Genomic DNA, 25,060 nt, shown 5'->3' on the forward strand with positions numbered 1-25,060 from the left:
ACTGAAAATAAGTTCTAGATTTATTTTACGTTCTAACTACCTTAAAGCTGATCATGAACCAGGCTTCACAATTATAGACACATACCTGTATTTAATTAGCGTATTACAAAGTTTAAGCCTGAGCCAAATCTTCATTGAGACAAGTTGTAGAGAAGTTCCATTATCAGCTGGAACTAAGTAGCTGATCGAGACTCTTGTAGAGGTCACACATAGTCCATGATGACTTCTCGCTTGTGCATTTGGTGCATAAAGGCTTCTGCAAATACGTCATCCTTGGCATCTGCCAATCCAAGTTTCCCTTTGTTGTCAGCTATGCAGAAAATTGGAAGAAGGAAGATATTTTGACTGAAGGGCCCTAAAATCACTATTTGACACACACAATGTACCATAAACTATGAGACCAAGTTAAAGAAAAAGACTGAATCAGTAAGACATGGCCATGTTTGAAGAAAATCTTATCTGAACCGTGATCTGAGTTGTGTGTGGATTGACTGGAGAGTCCAGTAAGATTTGATATGTCATTTAGCGATGAATGTGCTGTCACAATAGGATGTATAGGTCAATCCCGCCAAACACCAAATGATTTCATTAGCGCCCTGTCCCTGTTTCAGTATTAAGAAGATAGTAAAGTTGTAAATTTATGATTAAATCAGAGATCAGCTGATCAAAGAAACAATAGAACAAGCATTTTATAATTACCCAGTTCAAAGAAGATGTAATTTTATATGAAACGGACAGTGTTATGATGGAAAGTTCCAAAGGAAGGTGTTGTTGAGCCTTGGTACAAATCAAAGCACAATGGGTTGGAGCTGAAACTGTTCAGAATTAGCAATTTTCAACACTTGTTTGAATTTTGTTTGTAGTATCCATCTTGTGCTTTTGAAGTCATTTTTTGCCCCTCTCTATGATGAACAGAACTTAATTTAAATATGGTCTGTGGCTTTCAAGGGCTGGGTAGAGCCATCTGTGCAGTTCACTCAATTTAACGTAATGAGGCATTTTACTATTCTGCGCAGTAGCAGAAAATTATCTAAGGTAATTAATTTAATCACCCTTGGCCAGAAGTATTGTGTTTGTCTACAAGATAATTTTACCCTCCTTTTGTGCACATAGGTCGTAATTTTGAATTTAAATGTCTCCTTTCTCAGTGCATGTATCTATATTCACAAATGCTCTGGTAATGAGGGGCATATCCACTCACTTGCTCAGTCTGATCAGGTCAGGGTGGCATGGGGATGGTGTAGTCCTTTGCACTTGTAGCATTCCTAAATCTAAATCTCAAGGGAGCAGCAGATGGGTAATGGAAAGTTTTTATTTTCACCCTTATTGTGTGCCCTTCACATTTGCCTTAGTTTTAATAATTGAATTTGCTGCTTATTAGAGCGGGGCAGCCAAGCGTGGCCTTGCTTTGTCCTTGTTCATAAAGGTTCAGTTCTCTGGTATGCAGGTATAATTGTATGAGAGCACAGATCTGAAATGCTAATGAGGCACAGCAGCCGAGCCTCCGCTTTGACAACTCCGCAAGTATAGGGGAAATATAAATTTGTGATGACTGAATGTGGAGCTGTTGGTGATGTTAATTTGTTCCCTGACTTATTTGAGTATTTGTGCCTCTTTATAAATTAGGTATTATTGATTTCCTAGGGAGCCTCTTCATTTAAATACTTAGTGAGCCCCAATGCAACTGCACCTGCTCTGCTAATGCTAGCTCTGGCAGATTAACAGGGTGTTTGTTCTTCCACTTTCATCCCTTCCCCACCATGTCTTGTCAACACTCCAATCTTGGAACAGGCTCCCTGTCCCTTTGAGAAAATACGAGCTCCCACATGTCTTGTCACTGAAGCAAAAGTACCTGATGCTAGCAAGTAAGATAACCCCCAGTCCTCTTTTGTGAATAAGGGAGGTCTTAATTGTGATGCAGTGGGCCCCAGTGCCACTGCTCCAGCTTCACTAATGATAGCTACTACCTTGCAAAGCCGGCCGCCTTAACAAAAGGGGGTTCCTGAAAGATATTAGGTTTTTGGTTAGCAGGCATGTGAACCCTTCTCAAGCAACAAGCAATGATCCCTGTCAGGGTGAACCATAAAAGTCACTGAATTCACCTGTACTTAATCCTCTGGTAGCTTGGCAAAAAAGCAGCCAGGCTTAACTAGGAGGCAAAGTGTAAAGTATTTATGAAGCACTTCAAACAGTAATAAAGTGAAAACGTCCTCTCCAAACTAGAATAAAATTAAATATTTCTCAGCAAAACTAAAGGAAAATTTCAATTCTATTAAGGACTTGAAGGTGGAGATTATGCTAATTCTACTTTTACTGAAACTCACAGCAGCAAAAAAATGAACTGCAACTCCCATGAATACTTATAAAATGTCGTTGATCACATGACAAAGGCAACCAATCATAATGTCCTCCACAGTGTAATAATGCATGGTATCCATTTCTTGTTCACAACCATGCCACAACAGACTTCAGAAGTTTCGCAATGCACCACAGAGTGGACAATTGGCCAAAAGGAAGTACTTTGAACTCCCAGACCTAATTCTCCAAAGGAACTGTAAAAAGCATTGATGAGGGGTGAAAATTGGTATCAACAGATAGGCATGATCAGCTGTTATCCCTGCCTCAGCAGGTCTCACAAAAGACGGTGGAAGTGCCTGCAAACCAACCAGCCTTGAATTCTTTCAGGGTTTTTTTTACTGGCTGCACCCCTTTTTCCTTCTTCTTTACAATAAATATATTGCTTAGGGATACTCTTGGGTGCAGAAAGGATCATTCCATGGCTCATTTGCTCTCTAAGATTTCCTGGTTGATAAGATCGCTGATCTCTTTTGATAATACAAGTAGGTGTGGTTTCACTGGTTCCAAAACTCTATTTGGAAATCTTGAGCTGTCTACAGTAACTATCTGCAGTACCCTTGCATCCGAAGAGATTTTATCCCACTTGTCTAGGCATCTTGCTATTCTGCCCCATGGTCTTAGATAGGAAGAAAATTGAGTCCTTGCCAGTAGCATTCTTCTTTCCTCTGGCTCTGTGGGAGTCATACTACTGGAACTTGTTCCTGGATGGGAAGAAGGGAGAGAAACCCCTCTGGTCAGACCAGTTTGCACATTTGGTACCTCTAGCACCTTGCAAAAGGAAACGGCTGGACGAGCGGGCACTGCTCCATCTGGCCCAACTAGTCAGGGGTGAAAATCTTCTTGAGAGTGGCTTTGGCTTTATCCAAAGCCATCAAGGCCTGAACAAACTTTGCCAAATCCTTTACAAAGGCATCCCCAAAGAAGTTTCCTTTGACCTCAGGCTCAGCTTCTGTGGATGTCAATTCTCCTAATTTGGGGTGTAGATGCAACAGCAGCGAATGCCTCCGCTCAGGGGAAAGGGCACAATTCCTGATAGAATCTCAGGGTCAATTGAGGCACCAGTCATTTTGGCATCCTCTGCTCTCTCCATGGTCTTCGTTGATGGGCCTGTGATGTCCAACAATTTGTCTTGGCAGGAATGCCAAGATCTATCAGTGCCCCCTTTCAGTCTTTAATAAGGTTGCTCAGAAGTGTCACCATTGTGAAGTCTAAATTCGGGGTGTCCGAGACCTTACTCGCAATAGAGGGTCTTGGGCATTCTGCCCGAAGCTTGTTCCTCATCTTCTTGTCCAGAGGTTGATGTAACCTCTGTTTCAGCTAGAACGCCACTGTATCAGATGGCTCCCACTCCAAGCAGCAGGGATACTTGATGTCATCGGTCTTTGCTGTGATCCTGGTCTGTGCCAACTCTGGAGGAGTCAAACTTCAGTTTTTTTCTTGGCCCCACCTGATGGGTGACACTCTCTGAACCTTTTGGATTCCTTAAGTGAATTGTCTGAATAAGGAGAATCAGTATCTATCTGGTCTTGATCGGACCCTTGTTCATGTAATGGACTTACATCTGGTTGAAAAAGATCACTGGGGTCCGCACCCTCCTGTAGGAGGTCCACCTGGGAAGTATGAATGAGCTGGCACAGTCTCTCGAAATTTCTTGCCAAGTCAGTGGTCTTCTTATTGTCCTGTACCACTGTGGGAGGCCCACCTGAATCAGTGATGCATCTGTGGCAAAATTCCTGCAGATCCCTTACGGGTCTTGGCAGCAGAATTTTGTCATTTTTGCAAGGTTGTTACAGTTGCTGTCTCTCCTGATTTTGACGGCGCAATATTGGTCTCAGAAGCCAACTGGGGGTCAGCATTATACATCTCTGCCACCTCCTTCTTTCTCACATAGCCCTGATCCATAGCCATTACCTTTAAGACTGTATGTCTAGTACAGTAGAAATGGGATTAAATCTATCTCACTTCACCTCAACAGTATCTGGGGCAAACACCCTAGTTCTCTATCCTGGGGGAAGGTAATTCTGTAGGCCAAACAAGTTGGAGCCCCTTTGGATCAAACTACTTGTGACATGTTGGGTAATATTTCAGGCGCACGCCAGCTGAAGTCCAAAATGGCCACGCGTTTCCTTGGACCTAAATCAACAACTGACAATGTTGTGCGTTTCCCCCATTACCCTCCCTGACTCGCTGCTGTTTATTAATGCGCAGGAGCTCAAGCAGGGCGGAAGAAGGCCTCCCCTTCACCCCATTCACTGTATGCTGCCCCTGATCTGAGAGTGGGTCAGCATGATACTGGGAGGAAATGCCCTGCAGTGAGCTCACATCCACGGTCTCCCTTCTCAGAGGGGGCGGCCAGCACTGAATACTGGGAGGAGCAAAGGACACTCTGGTCATGAAGACCAGGCGCGGGATATCACTAATCTTTAGAACAAATGACAACAAAAGAAATGTAACATTCAGGGTCTTATAAACAGTAAATAAGTAATGGATGGTAAAATACTTACTTCAGGCCACTGTGAGCAGCAAAGAGTCGGGACTAAGGCCAAAATGTCACTGTCTGGGAGGAATACACAAAGACCATCTACACCTAAACAGGTGACCATGGACACCGGCACCAGGAAATAAAAAAGGTTAGGAGTAGAAAAAGTAAACTTTCTATAAGAGGCATTTTCGGAATTGAGTTAAAAATTTGACTTCACTATTAAAGGTAAAGTATTTTCATTTAAGTGTAAACATGACATTTCTACCTGTCCCCAAACTGAAGGTATCAATTATAAAATGTAATAAGATAACCCACTGTTATCCTATGGGAGAGGTGGCCTTGCAGTAGTGAAGAATGAATGTAAGAGTTTTTCACTGCTAGGACATGTAACACTTAAAAGTATATGTCCCACGTTTTTAAATACACTGCGCCCTGCCCTAAGGGCTGTTTAGGCCCTATACCGGGGTGACTTATATGAATTAAACAGAAAGTTTATGCCTGGCAAAAGGTTTATTTTTGCCAGGTATTAATGACAGTTTAAAACTGCACATAGGCTGCAATGGCAGGTCGGAGACATGTTTTAAAAGGGCATCTTAAGTGGCTGGTACAATAAATGCTGCATGCCAGTAGTTTAATTTATTTTACAGGCCCTGGGTACATGTAGCACCACTTTATAAGGTACGTAGAAGTAAATTAAGTGTGCTAATTTAATGTAAGCCAATGTTATCATGTTTGAGTGATTGAGCATAAGCATTTTAGCACTGGTTAGCAGAGTCCTAAAGTTAACAAAAACAAATTTCAACAAAACATGAGGAGAGAAGGCAAAATATTCAGGGGACGATCACTCTAAGGCTTTCAGGTCTAATAGTTCCCATCTCACCATAACTCCCTTAAAACCACCTCTTTTATACCCAAATTCAAGTGTCTTTTTTTCCTTTAATTTTCCATTGCCTTTGCCCGTTGTTCCAAGGCCCAAAGCAACACTGGAACGTGGTGCACTAGGCCCTACTGCAAGCAAGGACAATTTATAAATAAAGCAGATAATGTTGGGGATTTATTTGGTCCCTCACACCCTGAGCCCTTGTGCCACTGCACCTGCAGCACAAATAATACCTGCAGAGTTGTAAAGCAGACTGTCTCCTATTGCCACTCCACTGAGCCACCACTCTGTCTTGAGCCCTGACTGTTAGGCCTGAGCCCCAAAGCAGACTGTCTGCCCTTCTCTTGTAAAAAAAAAAAAAAAAAAAAAAAAAAAAGGCACACATTTCACACTGCCCCTCTCTTGCTTTGGCCCTGTCCCCTAGGCAGCACTGGTGACTTGAGCCCTGATGTTGGCAAGGATAATCCTTCAGGGAGTATGACAGCCATAATTGAGGGTAGTTATGGCACTTAAAAAAAAAAAAAAAGGACCTTAGCTCTTCCCACTTCCCCAGGCCATCTCTGTGAGGAAGCGGACTGTCCATCTGTAAACACAAAAAATGTAGCCACCCACATTGCACCCCCTTCCTCTCATGCGTTCCTTTGGTACTATCCACAAATCTCTCTCCTTTCTTCTTACTCTTTGGTCAACAGGGTCTGGACGGTCAGAATTCTTCATCTGAATGCACCCCAGCTGGTCTCCTCCCTGCCACCTCTTCATCTCATTGGAAAGGACATCTGCATGTAAGCATAGTTCAGAGGCAACGAGATCTGTGGGGAACAAAGTGTCCATGCCTTTTAATGTTACAAAAGCAGATCCCGTACCTTTTATTAAAAAAACAGCTGCCCCGGAGCGTTTAATGCTGACCTTAGGGTGTTTCTGTTTGAAAGACAGCAGGGTGTGTGCAGTGAAGATGAGGTCTAAAAAAAAGACAGAGTTATAAAAGCAGCAGGCTTGCTACATGAAACAAATGTAGATATATCCACTTGGTTAATCTCCAAATATCGAGGCTGTCTGAGAGCCAATGCGGTCTTCAACTGATGGAGTCACTTGAAGGTTTATGGTGACAAACTTGAACATGAAGAACAGCTTACTGAAACTGAATTCCGACAAGACTGAGTTTGTCATCTTTGGCTCCACCCCTTCCGCATGGGACAACTGCTGGTGGCCTGCCACACTGGGAACCGCACCAACACCCACCGACCACACACGCAACCTGGGATTCATCCTGGACTCTTGACTATCTATGACCCAGCAAGTCAACACCACCTCCTCCTCCTCCTCCTGCTTCAATACCCTCTGCATGCTTCGGAAGATCTACAAATGGATCTCCACTGAAACCAGAAGAACAGTCACCCTCGTAAGCAGCAAACTGGACTACGGCAATGCCCTCTACGCAGGAACCACAGGCAAACACCAGAAGAGGCTGCAACGCATCCAGAATGCCTCCGCACGTCTCATCCTGGACATCTCCCGCCACTGCCACATCACAGCCCACCTGAGAGACCTACATTGGCTCCCCGTCAACAAGAGAATCCTGTTCAAACTCCTCACCCACGCTCACAAGGCACTGCACAACACCGGACCAGAATACCTCAACAGAGGGCTCTCCTCCTACACCCGACAGCTTCACTCTGTCGACCTTGCCCTCGCCACTGTCCCACGCATCCGCAGAACCACCACCGGCGGCAGATCGTTCTCGCACCTCGCCGCCAAGACTTAGAACACTCTTCCCACCCACCTGCGTCAGACCAAGGACCTCCTTACCTTCAGGAGACATCTCAAGACATGGCTGTTCAAGCAGTACCACCCCCTTCCACCCTCCTTAGCGCCTTGAAACCCTCAAGGGGTTGTAGTGCATTTTACAAATTGCCTGATTGATTGACAAAGTTTTATTCTTTTTGAGAGATAATGTTAGGGTTCTGGCATGCTTCCTTTTAATGGATACAGATGTTGCCCTGGATAAGTCTGATTATGTCATCCCAAATATATTGAAAGCACTTATTTTATCCCAAACACTAAATCATTTTGGGGCAGCCTATCTTATACTGTGTGTCATGCAATTCACAGTGCTTTCTGTCACACGTGGAATCTTCATATCACTTTAAATACACAAGTCACTAGTCCCCACTGCCCCAGCCAAGATTCAATTTTGTGAAGCTGGCAAGACACAGAGACATCTTCTGTTATTGCATTAACCATTTCATGTGATATTGTCATGATATTGTGGCCTTTGCTGGAACAATGAGACGACCTGTCTTGGCAAGTGATGACCCGTCTTCCCAGATCAGTTTAGTGACCAAAGGCCGCAGTTACATTACCCCTTTTTCTGTGCGTATGAACATTGCCAGCCAAGCTCAGGTGATGCTGTATTTATTAAATGAGACCACAGAGCGCTGCGATTGATAATAGTGCCCATCAGGGCTCCTGTTTTTGTAGCTCAGAACTCTGAAGTGGTTCAGTAGACCTCCCCTATAATCTACCCACTTTCACTTCAATTTAAAGTATCTGATTGCCTGGCCGAACCGTCTGGCGGCTAGCAGGGAGACATAAAATCAATCACAAACCTTCTTATTCTGAGAGAAAGAGAATTAAATAATATTTTCCTCCACAGGGTTGTTAAGCGACAATATTAAAGTTTTATGTTTAGAGTGATGAGTTCTTCATTTGCTTTTTGTAAGGCATTCGGGTTTTCTATCGGTTCCCTCTTTCCTTCCTAAAAAAAAAAAAAAACACAAATATCTGCTTCTTTCGTTTAATACTACAGGTTAAGTACCAGGACTGTTCAGTAGATTTTTTTAGATTTGCCGCACACTCCTGAAGATGTCATCTGGGCAGTGCCTAATTTGTAAATTAAAAGGAGCTGGTGCCCAAAGCCCTCCTCTTAAACACGCAGCTGCAGCAATTAAAGGTGCGAGCAAGGAATACTGAGGAAGCGTAATCCTGAAGCCATCTCGGGCCTCTTCAGTCCATTTACAGACACTCCCTGCCCCTTCAGCTCACTCCTGCAGCTTTCTGTTTTCTCCCTTTGTGACGCTTTTTCGTCTTTCTCTTCCACTCTCTTTCCCATATGTGTCTTTTGCTCACAGGAAATGCTTGAGGCAGAAAAATAAGCGCCGGCCCTCAAAAATAAGTGTGTGTGCTTAGCACCAGAAACAACAAGCACAAATTAAACACTGATCTGGGTAAACTTTGAGAGGAGAGCCGGTGCTTGGCATATAGGTGAACCCCATGGCAGAATTGGTGGTTTACACACCTTGTTTTCAAAACCCTCTGATTGAGGCATCAGAATGCATAGAAGGGATCCTTTATTGAGCTCTAGATCAGGCCCTAAACCCCTTCTCTCTGCCACATTCATCTAGTATAAATAATTGCATTCATTTTTGGTATGGAAGAAGTAACATTCTTTTCTTGAATTCTGTAAGAAGCTGAAGGTCTGGCTTTTCAATTGAGCACCCTACCCAAGGCAGGGATAGGCACACCCACCTCCAAGCCACCACACCCTTGCGAGTGATACAAATGCACAAAGCAAAACACAACACATAACATAAGAAGCTCGGGAGTGAAAAAAAGAAACCAAAGACATCAAGAAAAGAAACAATATTTTCAGTTGTAACTTTTGAACCAACATTCGACTGCACTTAATTGTCCACACCGGCCCTTATGACAGCTGCCACATGGTGGCGCTGTTTGCGAAATTTAATGATGAGCAGCACAACAGTTTTTGAATAATTAAAAAACAATCATTGTGCCCAAGCCATTCTCGTAACTTTAGGGGCTCAGACAGTCTGAATTGTCACACTTGCAGCAGTGTGGTGGTTAGTAGTTGTGTAGGTACCGTCGTTGGCACCGCTGGCAGGAGCAATGGATGGTGCAAGCTGTGGTGGCCTCCTAGCCAGGACCGTGGTACTTATTTTTAAAAATTTAGCCACTTTCCGGACTCTGAGACTAGTCTGTTTTCGTTCCAGAAGTTCAGGCTGTGTGCCTGGCCCAGTCCAGAAGGTTGAGTTGTCCTGAAACGTGGAGCCATTTCCGTTGATGGTCCAAGAGTCCCTCCCTGAGAAAACCTTTAACCCAAACAGTTATTCAGAGAATTTATACATTTGGGAAAGAAGTGATCAACTGCAAAAATCGATGAAATAAGTCAAGAGACTTAGCTCTTTCTAGATTTTGTCACATAGAAGTTCTCATCGAAATGACCGTAGTAGGCAGTAGGATAGTAACTTGAACTTTAATAGTCTGTGTACTCATTTGCATTGCTCTTTCAGTTTCTTTCAGCCAAGTATCTTGCTCCTGAACACAACATCACACAATCAAAAGAGAAGCATTTGCAATGCAATGGGTCTCGCGATTGCTCGAGTTACTGCTATTAGCGTTGTAAATTCCTAACTGGACTTTTCTTGCCACATAAAATGAAAAGCGAAACAGTTGACATAAGCAAGCCGATTCAAAGCGCCATAAGTGCAATTATCCATGTAATAGGGTCGATGGCCAAGGCGGTAACAAAACTGCCTCAAGGAGGGACAAACGTAAAGCATTTACCAATGATAACATAGTATTTTTGAAAGGCAAGCCCATGAACGAGTGATAGTGATGGGCGTGAGGTGGGCGTGGCTAAAAACCCACAGATAGATTACAACAGGTCAAAGCGCTTGCACTCGACCTAAAAACCTAACTCTGGTCAAACACTTGTACGAATTCTCACTTCAGTAGCGAATATAAGGGGATGAGCAGAAGTTCTGACTCTTGTCCCTTCGGTTCTGCGTGTTTGCAGCCCATGTTGTGCCCTGACCCATGAGGGGTCCATGTGTAGCAGCAGGAGGCAGGTTTTAGGGGTCCAGACCAAGTCATCTAGAATTCGAGGCTGGTTTTGGAGTGGTAGGCCGGATAAAGGGTGTGTGGTAGGGGCTTAGCATGGTATGTTAATGCACATCAGGATCTTAACCAAAATGCAAATGTGGTTCATTCAAATTTGTTACACTTCTATTGTAAACGCACCGTTTCAACCTAATTGTATGCAAATAATGTGATTGAAACGCATTGTAATTAATTTGCATCTGATAGCAATAAATAATTTAATAATTTGTATGATTAATTCAAGTTTTCAATGGCTGAAGATTAATTAATAAATGCATTACAGTAATGATGATAGGAAAGTACTTGTACTCCCGGTTTGAATTTGTAACTCTTGTATGTGTACATTCATTCTTACGAGAGAAATTGCAACCTAGTGGAAATAATCTATCTTTGACCTGTTACTAAATTCAGGTGGTCGCCGTCCAGTAAAAAGGATGACTCCATGTTTCCAGGAGTCACTGCTCCTTTCTTCTTGATGGTTTCTGAGGTTGGGCTCCATCTGCTACCTCAATATTGTCTGAGCTGGTGCTTCGTTCTCCTCCTTGGATTTCTTTAAACTATTTTATTGTCCTCCTTTCTTTTGACTCTCCATAGTTTTCTCCTTCTTCTATATTGTGTGACCTTTCCTTCTTGGTGGTATCTAAAGTCGCGCTCCATCCTGCTTCCTCGATATTCTTCCTCGATATTATCTAAGCTGGAGATCCTGGTGTGATCATCTCTAATGTGGTTCTCTGTCCTCCTTGATTTATGTTCCCTGAACTGATGCTCCTTCCCCCTCCCTTGATCTCCACTCAGTTGGTGCTCTTTCCTGCCTCCTCAGTAGTCTCTAAGCTTATCCTCTTGTCATCCCTTCCTCTGCAGACTCATCCACGGCCTTGGAAAGCCCCACGAGGTGCTGGAGTGTGTGGAGAGAGGGGTGGACCTGTTTGACAGCTCTTACCCCTTCCAGGTGACCGAGCGGGGCTGTGCGTTGACCTTCAGCCACACTCACCACCCGGACCCCGAAACTGCAGGTATCTCTTCGAGGTTCTCTTGGGACTTCTTCTCCCCCGGGAAGCTGTTATGTGGGTTTAGATAAACATCCCAACGATGCTGTGCCGCGAGCTCAGCCTTTTCAAAATGCGGCAGCATCATTTAAAATGACCCAAATGGAGCAATGAAGTGTAATCATGTCATGTGGCTCTGGGTGTTCCCTGTCTGAGCTGCATGTGCCAAGCAATCGAGTTGAATGCATTTGAGTAGCATGAGACTTATTGAGTTCACAAGTTTATGGTCTGCATGATGATAATCAAGGTTATGTGGAAATATTTTGCAGTGTTTAATCTAAACGCTGACTGTTTGTTTTCTATTAGTTTGTTTTTGAGTTTCTAGAAGGTTGACACCTACGTGTCCTGTGCATTGCTATTTAAAAGAACAGTCTTGCAGAATGAAACTAATACATGTCACCCAAGCCATTCTCATAACTTCAGGCATTCACAGTCTGAATTGTCACGCTTGCAGGAGTGTGGTGGTTAGTAGTTGCGTAGTTGCCGTCATTGGCAGCGCTGGCAGGGGCAATGGATGGTGCAAGCTGTGGTGGCCTCCTGACCAGGGCCCTGGCACTTATTTTTTGCAAATTAAACACTGATTGAGAGACACTTCCGGACTGTGAGATATAGTCTGTGGTTTCATTCCATAAGTTCAGGCCGTGTGCTTGGCCCAGTCCCAAGTGTTTGGTTGTCCTGAGACATGGAGCCATTTCCTTTGATGGTAAAGGAGCCTTTTCCTGAGAAAACCTTTAATCCAAAGACTTAATCAGAGAGTTTATCAATTTGGGGAAAAAGTCTTGCAGAATGAAAGTAATTGAAAGGGCATCAGCCCATATTCTATTAATTGTTTGACGAGTTTTTAACAGCAGTGAAATAAGGTTATAAAAAGCGAGCACAGAAATTGCAGGGGAGAGTGAAATCTACATGACAGGCGACACTAGGGCAGATTATAAAATGATAACTCCGGTTTCAGTAGAAGGCTACTGGAGTGTGACGCCTTTAGCTTTTGCTTGCTGACTTATCATTCCTGAAATATACAAAGAAGTGATGGGCAGGCTGCTTGAATTAATCTCATCCTCTGGCAATTATTCAGGCCTCGTCCCAGTCCATTGCTATTTTGTTCACCATGCCACCTCAGTTTGGACCCACCTATATGGAAACCAGTCTTGACCCTCCTCCGATAGGAACAGTCCAGCCCCAACTGCCAGGCCAGATCCTTCCTGAACCAGATCACAAGCAACCCAAGACCGGTTTCACCCTGATTGAGGGCCATCAGTCAGGTATAGCTTTGTTTCAGTGGCACAGTGAGCATGGTACCCAGTTCTCTGCATACCCATCACACTGAGGCTGAAACCAGTCTTAAGTTGCTTGTGTTCTGGTTTAGAGAGGAGCTGGCTTGGCAGTTTGGGCTTTACTGTTCCTATTGGAGCAGGGTTAAGGCTGATTTGCATATTGCTGGGTCTAATCTGAAGTGGCATTGTGGGGAAAAAATGATGGCCTGGCATATGGTTGTTAGTAATTACTAGTAGCTGAGATTAATTCAAGTTTCCGCACCATCACTTTTTTGTATACTTCAGTACAATGCCCTAAGTGTGATGGATATGCCTGGAAGTAGGCCCCATGCTCACTTTAACACTGGAACCAAGCTGCACCAAGCTGATAAACCCCAACTACGGGGAAGCCAATCTTGGGTTGCTAGTGTTCTGATTCAGAGAGGACCTGGCTTGGCCGTTTAGACAAGGCTGTTGCTATTGGAGCAGCGTCAAAGCTGTTTTGCATATGGCTGGGTCTAATCTGGAGTGGCATTGTGGGCATAAAAAGCTGGATCAGGATGTGGCCTGAGTAATTGCTAGTGGCTAAGATTAATTCAGGCATCCCAACCATCACTTTTTTTATGTTGTCAGTGAAGCTGGCCACGTGAGACAAGAATTACAGACCTTGCGACAGTATTGCATAAGCTCTACTGTGTGAAAAGGTGTATGGGTGTGTATCATTTCACACTCAAAATATGTTTTAGTTTCTGCTGTGCTAGAGTTATATTAGTGCTTAGAAGTAGCAGATCGAAGGTAGGATAGCTATACATTTCTCATTGCAATCATGTTAGAATGGTTTCTCTTATTTATACTTTTGGTCTACGTTGCTGCTGCCATTTTATTTGTCTTCATTGCAGTTACAATTCATATTGTGTGCGCTTGGATTATGATGTTAAATAAATATTTAAAAAGTATCTTTCATGTTCTATTAGTCTTAAGTCTGTAATTCTTTAATGAGAGGGTGTGAATTCCACCAACTCTCCTTGTAAAGTCTTATGGAATTCATTGTTACCTGAAAAACATGTTGCTTGAATATTGAATATTGCTGAATATTGTTGTAGAATGGTTGCAGTAAACGGGTTTTCTGATTCGGATTGGCACATTGGCGCAGTCCTTGGCGGCAGGGGTTCTAGAAAACAAACTGCTGTGTTTCTACAAAAATCTAGAAAGCATATCAGAAGTAGGGCAGGGCATTGAAACAGAGGTCAACCTTTGGAGTACATGTGTATTGAGAATTCCGTCGTTTGCCTGCCATCCTCCATGCACATCAGAGATTCTCTCCGTGCAGAACATACGTTGCAGGGGCCTCCATGGAGGGTAGTGGAATCTAAACCAGTGGAACCCTGAGGTGGTCCACGAGGCCCACGCTTGGGGTCAGTGACAGTGTTACCAAACTAAGTATTAAAATGAATCATTAAAGTCAATGAAGCATATACTAAACAGAGGAAAAATTGAAAATATGAAAACATTTTCTATATTTGATTGTGATTCCAGTGATGATTTAGTGGGGGTCCACAGAAGTCAAAAGGTTTAGAACTACTGTTCTAGACTGTCTGTAGTTCTGTTATGTGGATTTGTACTTGCATGTTGCTCTTCTATCCTTCATGGATTTTTCCTTTTTAGGGTTGAGCCTGCGAATGCATGCGTTAGCACATGCGTCTCGCATGCGAGACTCTGTTGTATTCAGTAAAGGGTTTGGAGCCTACCTCTTGCTCAGCATTTGTTGTTTGCGTGGCATTCGTCTTTACAGCCTTGTAATTGCTCAAGGCCCACCTGGCATCACTTCCATTTCTCTGTGTGGAGCAGGAATCCAGCACTAATTGATGCAACTTAATTAGTGCCTGTCCGCTGCACCCGACGTGATCAAGGTACTATTTGTTGTTTTTAACCTCTAATGCCCGCATACAGAAGGCTTGTGACTGGCAAAAAATTGCAAAGTTTTATTTTTTTAAAGCTAACTTTCTGTTATTTTGCCAAGTCGCCTTTTCCCAGTTCTTTCTCATGTTTTCTTTTGTTTTTGCTTGTGGCCGCTGTTCAAAAGATAAATTTGTTCTAAATATGCAAGAACTATTGCATTGCAAATGCTTGTTTAAAAATCTTGACATTGCATGATGGATACTGTATAACATTAGCATAGTGATTCATGGTGTTATGCAGTGATGCATTTGTCCGCAAAGTGTGGATTAATAGAAAAAGACAAATAAAGGAACATACAAACCAGATCATGCAAAACAAACTGTGGCAGGCCTGGTCCTATAGTATAAAGAATGCAAGTGAGGGCAAGTTATTGGGTGCAGTTAGTAAAAAGGCATATTGTGTGTGTGTGTGTGTGTGTATCCAAGGCTCTGGGGAGCGGTGGGCCCACTGACGCAACTGGCTAACAACACAACAGTGATAATTGAGGGCTGATGTGGCTTGATACCGATAGGGGTGTTTAAAGTGGGCAGGTGTCATCTTTGATACATTCTCTGACGGAGAAAAGTGTCTCATCCCATTGTGATGCAAGAGCACGTCTTTAGAGGACCCCCGCCTCCTCAGGTCTCGGTGCCACTGACTCCACCTCAGCCCCGTGGGTCATTGTGGCATGCCAGTGAGCCAGTCTGGGCAGTCATGTTGCCTTCCATTAAATTGTGATTAAACTCCTTGTGATGAGTAGGGCTAAATCTAAGAATTTTGGTCTCTACTTTTCCAGCCTTTGGGCGCCTACAGAGCCCTAGACTAAAGCATCTAGTGTACAGAACTCCAACAACTGTTGGTGATAGACAGTGTAGTGCAGACATCGTCCCAAAAGAGTAGCAGCTGGGCATTCCTAAAACACTTGTCTGATGCGTGCATGTGGGTTAGAACTTCATGGGAAGTTGGGTGAGGTTGACGGGCTGATTCTGTGGGCTCACTTTGCTGTCAGGTAAGCACGATGGAGTATGTTAGGTTGAATGTACTTAAATCTAGCATTCCGGGAAATTCTTGTGTGGAAGTAAGATAGATCATACCTACTCCTTCAGCATAAGCAGCATCCGACATCCTACTCCCACTGGAGATGGAGGTTAGTCAGGGAAGGTTGAATCTTACCCGGTATCGGCCTAACAAAGCGAAAGATGAATCTCCTGCCTGCTCCAATCATGTACAGTATCCAGGTTAGGTGGTGTGGAGATGTTTCACTGTTCGTAATTCCCCAAATGTGTTCCAGCTTTGCAGTGAGGTGTTTATAAGTCAAAAAGTGACCTGATTAGAGGTCAAATGGTTCCAACTGCGATTTGAAGGGTATCGGGACCCCTTCAGAGACCAAGTCCCCCCATACTAGTGACCCCAGAGTTATCCCATGGCACTGCTGCATCACGTTTTATAACCAGCCAGAAACTGTGTATGCTTTCCAGAGGAATTTCTAGCGCACATGGTGTCCGATTAGGAGTAGCATCAGGGCCCTGTGGGAGCTGTTATAGCTGATGCACACCAATTTCTTAGAAGTTACAGGCAGGACCTAGTTAGGGGTAAAGAGCTCTCGGTCAGCGTCCCGAGAGGTCCGCCCACCTGCATGTCCCACTCGAAGTAAGCAGTGATTGGACAGACGGCACAGTTGTGCCGCTAAATAACAGTGTTGAAAGCCTGGGCCGCCTAGGCCTCATTTCTCCGTGGGGAGTTCCAGTGTGGATAGCACGACTCTGCACCCTCTGGTATTCCAGTTTAGGTCATATAGCATGGTGTCTACGGTGCGAAAGAGACTCTTTGGGATAGCGATCGGCGAGTTGGAGAAGTGATAAAGTAATCACAGCAACATCACCATTTTCTGTCCTTTATGCTTCATGGATCTGGGAGGTCCTTGAGCACAGTCCGAGAAAGTGGCAGATGAAGTCATCATTCTGCAGGTTCGCTGGACATTCTGCAACGCAGGTGCCCATCGTTGGAAGAGTGTCTTGACTACAGACCATCTTATATAGTGAGGATCATGCCACTAGTCTCTCCAGGCAGAGTGCCTGGTGTTTGGAGGCAGAACTGTCTCATAGAATGCCACTGGTTTTTGTTAAGTTTGTATCTGCTTGTACTTACCCCTTTTAAGGCCTTGCCACAGAAATCCTTAGCTGTTTGCTAAAGCTTATGTGATCAGCACCAGTATAAATGTTCAGAAAGGGCCTTTGCCTCAGCCCCCTCAGCTGTTGGCTTGTTTGTGAGCTTCCACTTCAGCCAATGCTTGAAGTGTCAACAGTTTTGATCATTTCACGATGTTTACATTTTTCATGTTGCACTTTGCACACGTGATTAGCTATCAGAGAAGTCTCTCTCAGACATCTCAGTGCCTCATGCTTTCAGCCTCATATGAGATGACCACTGTGTCAACATCATGGAACAAAAAACTATTTTAGATGAGGGGATTTCATGACTGACTGTTAATATTGGATCTGAGGTTAAATCCCTTATCTAAGATGGCTACCTCTTATAGTCATAATGCAGTAGTCACTTTATAAGAGGGTGTTCACCTTGTCTGTACATGGTGGGATTCCCTTTGTCTGTGCCATACTTGTGACACCCACAGGTTTTGCTACTTGACGGTCTTCCCTCCAAGCTGTACTCAACAATGCCTCACTCAGCACTCCAGAGGCAAGGTTTCTACTGCCACTACCTACCTGCCACAACCACCATTTAAGATTAGAGTCTGAGGGCAGTCCCCTCATCCAAGAAGGCTGCCACATCCAGGTTATAGCACAATAGACATTATAGGTAAGGAGGGGTTCTATGGCATTCCGTGTCCTTGCCCAGGGTGAACTGGTGCCCCCGCAGGGATCCAGCATTTCAGCCATGTTCAATTAGCAATGAACAGTTGCCGACAAGAAGCAACCTATAGCAGTGGTTCCAACCTTTTGACTCCTGTGGTCCCCCACTTAATCATTACTGGAACCCAGGGGCTCCCAAATAAATCACTGTTGGACTCCGGAGACCCCAATGAGTGATTATTTGAAGCAGGAGCACCCAGCCTAACATTTTCGATTATTTGAACCGCAAAACAAGACACAGAAATACGAAAACACACATTTATTGCACAGATTCACACAATGTTTAAACATTAATTTAATTCTCAAATATAAAAAAAATCTACATTTTAATGGGAAGGTTGGACCTTTTCTAAATTCAGTTAAGGCCACTAGTCGTCCATACTGCATTCTGTTTGCTTAATTTGCACTGCTTCCCCTATTCAAAATGAGGACACTAAATTAATTTTTACCATCCAGTTTTAAATTATTTCACATTTATAGAGCATTTTAAAATGTTGAGATTTACATGTTGCTTTTTTAATATATATACCCTTCATTAACCTGGTAATTTTATTTACTTTTCTAAGCAGTTGCGGAACCCCTGATTAGGTTTTGTAGACCCCCGAGTGTGCCCGGACCACAGGTTCGGAACCTCTGCAAGGGCAAAGCAAACACTACTAGAGAGGTTGATGATCTAAATCTCTGAGTCCTGTGCAGGCAAGAGGCAGAAGGTAGTAATCACTGATAGGAAATGTAAGAGGGACCAGTCCTAGGTCATCAGATTTACACACACTAGGCCATTGGACTGTATTAAAGAAAAAACTTTAGATTTAATCTTTTTATTATGCGTGCATCAGGCTGAACTGACAAGAGGAAACAGTTTGTCTCTGTTGGGTTAATTGTAGTAAATGAGTGTCTAAAAAGCACTGTGGACCGTTCAGCTGTATACGGTATGTGGATATATAATGGTAATGTTCAGAGTGTAAATGATATTTTAAACTGAAATCCATTCCAGCTTTCTCTGTGGTCAAGTGAACAAACAGTACATCATTTCTGCTTTTCCTGACTAAACATCAGAAAGGCACCACTATTGACCCGACTGCTAGAGGAATAGTAGAGTTTAGGTGTTATTTATTCAGCGGCCAGATGTGTAATGTGAAGATTTGTTTTTCAACAGATACACTGCACGAGTTAGCACATCATCACCAAAACAACCAAGCTTTGGCAATGCCAGTAGGTTTGGCTTTAGCATGCTAACACATGCAGAACCAAATTTATATGCACCTGTTTACATGCATTGCCACATTAAAGCCAGATCTGTTGGCCAGTTGTTGTGATATAGTGAAAAAATATAATTCCCCCACGGGAAAACCAAACCAGTCACTCCACACTCACACAATCAATGAATCTCTCTATTGATCAGTCTAAAAACAAAGGAATCAAAGGTATTTATTTAATATGAATAAAAACCCCAAATCACACAATACAAGACAAACACATCAATCCAAAAAGCTTTAGTGTGACTTCTTTGAGGGCTCTCATTTAACGTGTAAACTGGACTGCCTAGGAGGCACCAGGTCTGAAAGTTTGTCTCATCTCTGCTTTAATTCCACCTGTCTTTGGGAGCCTCGCGTCGGAGAAGGAAAGGGCAGGAGGCAGAACAGAGTGTTCCCTGGCTGTCCTTTCTTGACAGCCTACAAGATCTGCCCTGCTGGCAGCTTGAGCTCGTCTTGATGTGCTGGGGCTGTGCTGCTTCTCATCTCTCACCTTTTCCTGCGCCCTCCAGTGATTGGAGGCTGCCAAAAGGAAATCACAATCTCAGCGCCTCGTTTCGCCTTCAAAGAGCACTGAAAGTACTGCAAATGGAAATACATGATGGAGGCGGATGCAGTATGTGTAAAATAGCACTTTTGGACCCTGAGCCAGCCAGACTTAAACGCGAACATCAGCACCTCTTAGGTAGGGTCTGAATTCATTATAGGCTGTAAAAAGACAGCTCCATTACTGGTATAGGTAGGTTTGTTTTTCATGTCCATTTAATGCATGGGTAAATTGATGGGTTGAGAGTGCTGGAAACAGCAGATTTTGTGGGCGAACAGCCAGGTGCATTGTGGTTGCTGTCCTCCCACATCTTTACTTACATGTTATAGCCTTATCAGAAGCAAGCTCTACAGTGAGTGGGTCTGCCTCCCTTCTAGCCCACTCAAGGGGCAGCCAGTACCACCTTCTGCCACCTATGATGCACTTCATTGACAGGAACACTTACCCATTGCCAGCTATTCTAGCCTAATGTTGTTGAATAATTTAGTCTAGCCATTAAACCGGTGTGAGGCTTAACTTTATGTTGAGTACCTGTCTCATGTCTCGCAGGGGATAACATGGAGCAAATTAATTTCAAGTATATGAAAGAGTGCTTTCTTTTGTGTAGCAGTGCAGTTTTAATCACCTCAAGTGCTTCCTGATGATGTAAATTGAAAGAGGGGTTAAAAAAAGAGTGAGCATGAATGAGTTTAAGTTACAGTAACAAATATTGCATCAAACCTAACCCATTCAAAAGACAGTGTTACCTATGGTGATATTTTCTATTAGTTAGAATTTGCACACTGTTCTGCACTGTGTGTCCACGTAAATAAATAGCGGTGACGGCAAAAGCTAGAGTGAGCTTAGTCATTCTGTATGAAAACACACCAGTGAATCGTTGTTCCTAGGTCATTTTAATTTTAGAGGAACATACACTAAAAATATTTATATCACAGCAGATCACAAGATTTGTAGCAAAAGCACAGCAGTCACTGTTTAAAGAAAATGGTGCACCTTAACTATCTGCTGGTATTGAAATATCAGCGTTGCGACCCTATTGTCGCCAATGAGACTGTGCCGTCGTCATGACAGAGATACTATTTGAAAGGGAGTAGTAAGTCTGTTGTAGTAGGGCTGTCAGTGGTACAGCATCGTTCACAATCAACCACTTGAATGATTTCTTCAAGCAGTGAAATCCTGTCTCCCTACAGAATGGCTTATGTTTCATCACAGCTTTCAGACAATTGCTTCTAATTTTTTTTTAAATATATTTTTATTTTTACTTTGTTGAAACAAAACAACGTGTGGGGCCATTACATTTGAGCATTCGTTACAATGTAAGTACATATCTGGTATCTTAAGAACAGAGCTTAACAAGTCAGATTGACATTTTACATTGCAATTACAACAGACAATTTCAATATACTTCGTCATTTGGACAACTGTGTATAAAACATTGCTTCAGTTCCTCATCACCATTTTGGCCCTAGGAAATATCTTGGGCATCAGTCTGTATTCCTAGTCCATAGTGCGTCCTCCACTAGCCCCTTACTTTGACACTGGGGCAACTCCTGTTGCGATAGACCACTTTTTTCGAGGATGTATACATATCCATTCCTGCTTGCCACTCGTGTATGTTTGCCACCTCTGTCTTGCCCCAGCATCTGGCCAGATCCCACTTTGCCACCACAAGTCCCAGTACACAGAACATGAGCTTAAACCATTTGCTGTCTACATCATTCAGGATTCCTAGTAGGACAAATTTTGGTTCTAGTGGGATCTGTACTTCCTGTATTATGATGAGTTCCTGTGTTATCGCCCTCCAGTATGCCTGAGTATCTGGGAATTCCCATAGGGTGTGTATGAAGCTGTTGTCAGTCCCACATCTCAAGCAGAGAGTGAGGAGGCTTGGCCTATACGGTGTAGTTTTTGTCTGTCGTAATAGGCTCTATGGAGGATCTTGAATTAAATTGAATAAGGATTTAATAACTTCCTCTCGGGGACGCATTAGTGTTGCCTCCCTGTCTAGGTCCTCCGGTTCTCGCAGGTCCTGTTCCCGTTTCGTTCGCAGAATGATCAGGGTGTTTAGAACATTGTTGTTTACCGTTTTGTACGTGTGGAGATCGCTCCCCTACCGCGTTCCCCCGTCAGAAGTCCCCCCTCAAGAGGGGCGTATTTGGGAATGGCCGTGCCTGTCAATTACTGGGCATTCCATGCGTGATGTAGTTGCACATATTTCAGGAATTGGGACTGGTGCATATTATATTCCTGTCATAGGGATGGGAAGGGCATGATGTTTACCTGTCAGAGGATATCCCCTATTGTGGTAATTCCTATCATGTCCCACATGTCAAAGCCCCTCAGGTTTGCCATTTTTTTTTTTTGCCATGTCCCTTTCCAAAGGGGGGTCAGTCTGATAACCTTTCGTGTCCAGCCAATCATTTTGGTGGCCTTGCGCCATGCTATGATAGCGACTTGCGTGGTTGGAGGGAGTGTGGATAACCCCGATCCTCCATACAGATAGTGTATGTATGTTTTGGGGCCCAGAAAGTCTTGTTCCAGGCGATAGGTCAGGTGGTCCTGGGGGAGCATGTATCCAATCATTGATAGCTATCAAATGAGCTGCCCAATAGTAGCTCACTACGTCCGAGAGGGCAAGGCCCTCATTGTATGGATTACATTGGAGTATTTTAATGGCTATTCGCAGGTGCCCATCAGCCCACAGAGTAGGGTTTGCAGGGTCATGTTTATTGTAAGAAACATGGTTTGTGGGATTGGGAAGTAAGTGTTTTGTAACACGTACCGTAATTTGGGAAGGGTGATCATCTTAAAAACGGCTGCTCGGGCCATGAGGGTCAGAGGCAGTCTTTCCCTGCACACCAGATCTGCCTGGAAATTTGTGATAACTCTGCCCACATTGTGAGTAGGGCATAGGTCTGATACAGTTGTCATAAAAATTCCTATATACTTAAAGCCCTTTGTGGTGTGCTGGAGACCCTGTGGCGTCGGGAGGGAAGCCTGTAGGGTTTGAAGGGTGTATAGCACCTACTTGTCCCAATTAATTTTGTAGCCTGAGTGAGCCCCATACTCATGTTTAATGTGGAAAAGCAGTGGATTAGTGTTCGCTGTATCTGTTATATAAAAGAGTATGTCATTCGCGTAAAGTGATATTGTTTCCTTGTGTCTCCGCAAAGGGTCTGGAATCCCTGTACATCTGGGTGATGTTTTATCTTGTTTGCTAGGGACAAAATAGTAAGGGCAAATAAAAGGAGTGATGGGGGCAGCCTTGTCCGGTGCCTCTTGCTATCAGGAATTCTCTAGAGGTCAATCCCTTTACTTTAATTGAAGCTGTCTGATCACGATACAGGAGCGCCTCCCAGTGTCTAAATTTGGGGCCAAACCTGAATCTACGCAGCGCCTGCTCTAGGAAGGGCCAGTGAACCTTGTCAAAGGCCTTTTCCGCATCAACCAATACAAAGACTTGCAGAGTATCCCGGAAATGCACTATGGTAAGGCAATTATGTGACTTTCGAACATTTTGCTGTGTCAATCTCTCCGGCATAAGGCCGGATTGGTCCCAGTGTATCAGTGTGTTTATGACCTGTAGGAGACATGAGCGAGTATCTTACTCTCCGTATTTAATAAGGAGATCGGGCAGAATGATGTACATTTATCCCTGGGCTTCCCCTCCTTGTAGATTGTAATGATTAGGGCTCTCTGGAGGTCAGGGGGGAGTTTAATAAGTAGAAAGTATATCTATCTCTTGTAAATATGAAGAGACAACTTAATCTAACACAGAAATACCTCAAATGATATATAAAGTGTTTTTATCATTTTTTTAATGATCAAACCATAAATAAATGTGCATAAATCTTCTAATTCATACAAAATATTGAATCAAAAATATACATAAAGCTCCCCCTTAACCAAATCATAACACACAACAAATATTCAAATATACAAAGACCATATACGACTGAAAGGACATAGAACATGTAACAAACATATAGGCAACATCAAGACACCGGAATCACGAAAAATAACACATATCTACATATCCCAAAACATAATTTATAGATCATAAATCTTCTCTCAAAACAGATATAAATCTCATGTATAGATCATAGTAAAAAACAAATTAATGTGTGAATAATCTCCACATCGCCTCCAATGAAAAACTCAGAGTCCGTGCAATCAATATAGTGGTAGGTATCTCAGAAATCAATGCTCATAATCTCAGTTAGAATTCTCACTAATGAGACTTAATCCGGTCTGTTTTAGAAGTGAAGTTCTTTTTGAGAAATGTTACTTCATCTGTTTGAGTCGTCATTCCTGCCGACGCGCGTTTCGGTGGGCTTACACTTCCAAAAGTATTCATCTTATTAACAGCCACCTTCATCAGGGCATTATGTCCATTATTGCGTGTAGCGTAATTTCTTCAAAACCGGGTCTAAGCAAACAAAGAAGATAGCCACAGATAATGCAGGACGAGGGCCACGACTGCTAACAGGGTGAAAGGCGGAGAATCATCGGGCATACAGGAGGAGCAGACAATACGATGGTCAGGGGAAAGCTTTCCATTCTCTCCTGCTTCCTGAAACATATGTAGCAAGTCGGGCCATAAAAGGCTGGAGTACCATTAGTAGAACTCTGCCGGTATACCATTGGGCCTGGGAGTTTTCCCAGGGCAGAGTTTGACTATAGCTGCCTGTACATCAGTGAGCGTCAAATCTTGCTCAAGGTCCTCCCAGTCTGTGTTGTCTAATGTCAGACCCAGAATTGCCACTAGGTAGCGCATTATAGTTTCCGGGTCTGCGAGGGGCTGGGTGCTATAGAAACATGCGTAGTAGTGTGCAAACTCCCTCATTATTTGACATCTGTGTCGTATGTGTCCTCCTTGTCTGACCTAATTGTCTGTATCCACCTGGCCTCTTGTTCTTTCTTTCTAAGCCATGCCGGTATGATTCCTGCTTTGTCCCCTGCTTCGTACAATCTGTGGGGTGTGGCCAGAATGTGTTTCATAGCCAGGGACTGCAACAGGTCTTTGTATTCTGCTTGCAGGGACTGTACCTGCCGCAATAAAAGAGGGTTAGTGCTTTCTCTTGGAGAACCTTCTAACTGCAGTATCCTTTCCTCAAGGTCTTCTAATTCCTTAGTGTCCTGTTACTTTGTGCCTTCTATTGCATTTTTTGCGTTGTCGCACAGGACAGCTTTGTAGGCCTCCCATAGTAAGACCATGGAGGTAACAGAGTGTTGATTTTCAGTAAAATACAATTCTGTCTCATTTTGGAGTGTCCGTGCCACCTCCCTTTCTGCCAAATCCTGTGCATTCCAGTTCCAACCTGCTGCTGTTGTATCTGTAGCAGGCCCTAACATGGCTAGCAAGAGTGAGTGGTCCGATAGACCTCATGCTTGGTAACTCACCCTTTGAAAATCTCTTGCCCCTTGTGTGGGCGCTAGTATGTAATCAAGGCGTGAGTATACCTTGTGGGCCCCCGAAAAGTACAAATATTGCCGGTGTGTTGGTCTCCACAGATCTATCAGTCCCAGCCCCTCTG

The 25,060-nt window shown here is 43.6% G+C and overlaps 1 protein-coding gene across 2 annotated transcripts in view; it reads left to right on the plus strand.

Annotated features, from left to right (window-relative positions):
* Positions 1-25,060, plus strand: part of QTRT2 (queuine tRNA-ribosyltransferase accessory subunit 2) — a 184,742-nt gene that overhangs the window by 128,070 nt on the left and 31,612 nt on the right. For both annotated transcript variants that reach the window (XM_069202683.1, XM_069202684.1), the window contains exon 7: positions 11,478-11,629. In XM_069202683.1, coding sequence (XP_069058784.1) covers positions 11,478-11,629 — 152 coding nt within the window. The remainder of the gene's footprint in view (positions 1-11,477; positions 11,630-25,060) is intronic.

This window comes from Pleurodeles waltl, chromosome 8 (genome assembly GCF_031143425.1).
Source record: "Pleurodeles waltl isolate 20211129_DDA chromosome 8, aPleWal1.hap1.20221129, whole genome shotgun sequence".
In the NCBI taxonomy this organism is placed as follows: Eukaryota; Metazoa; Chordata; class Amphibia; order Caudata; family Salamandridae; genus Pleurodeles; species Pleurodeles waltl.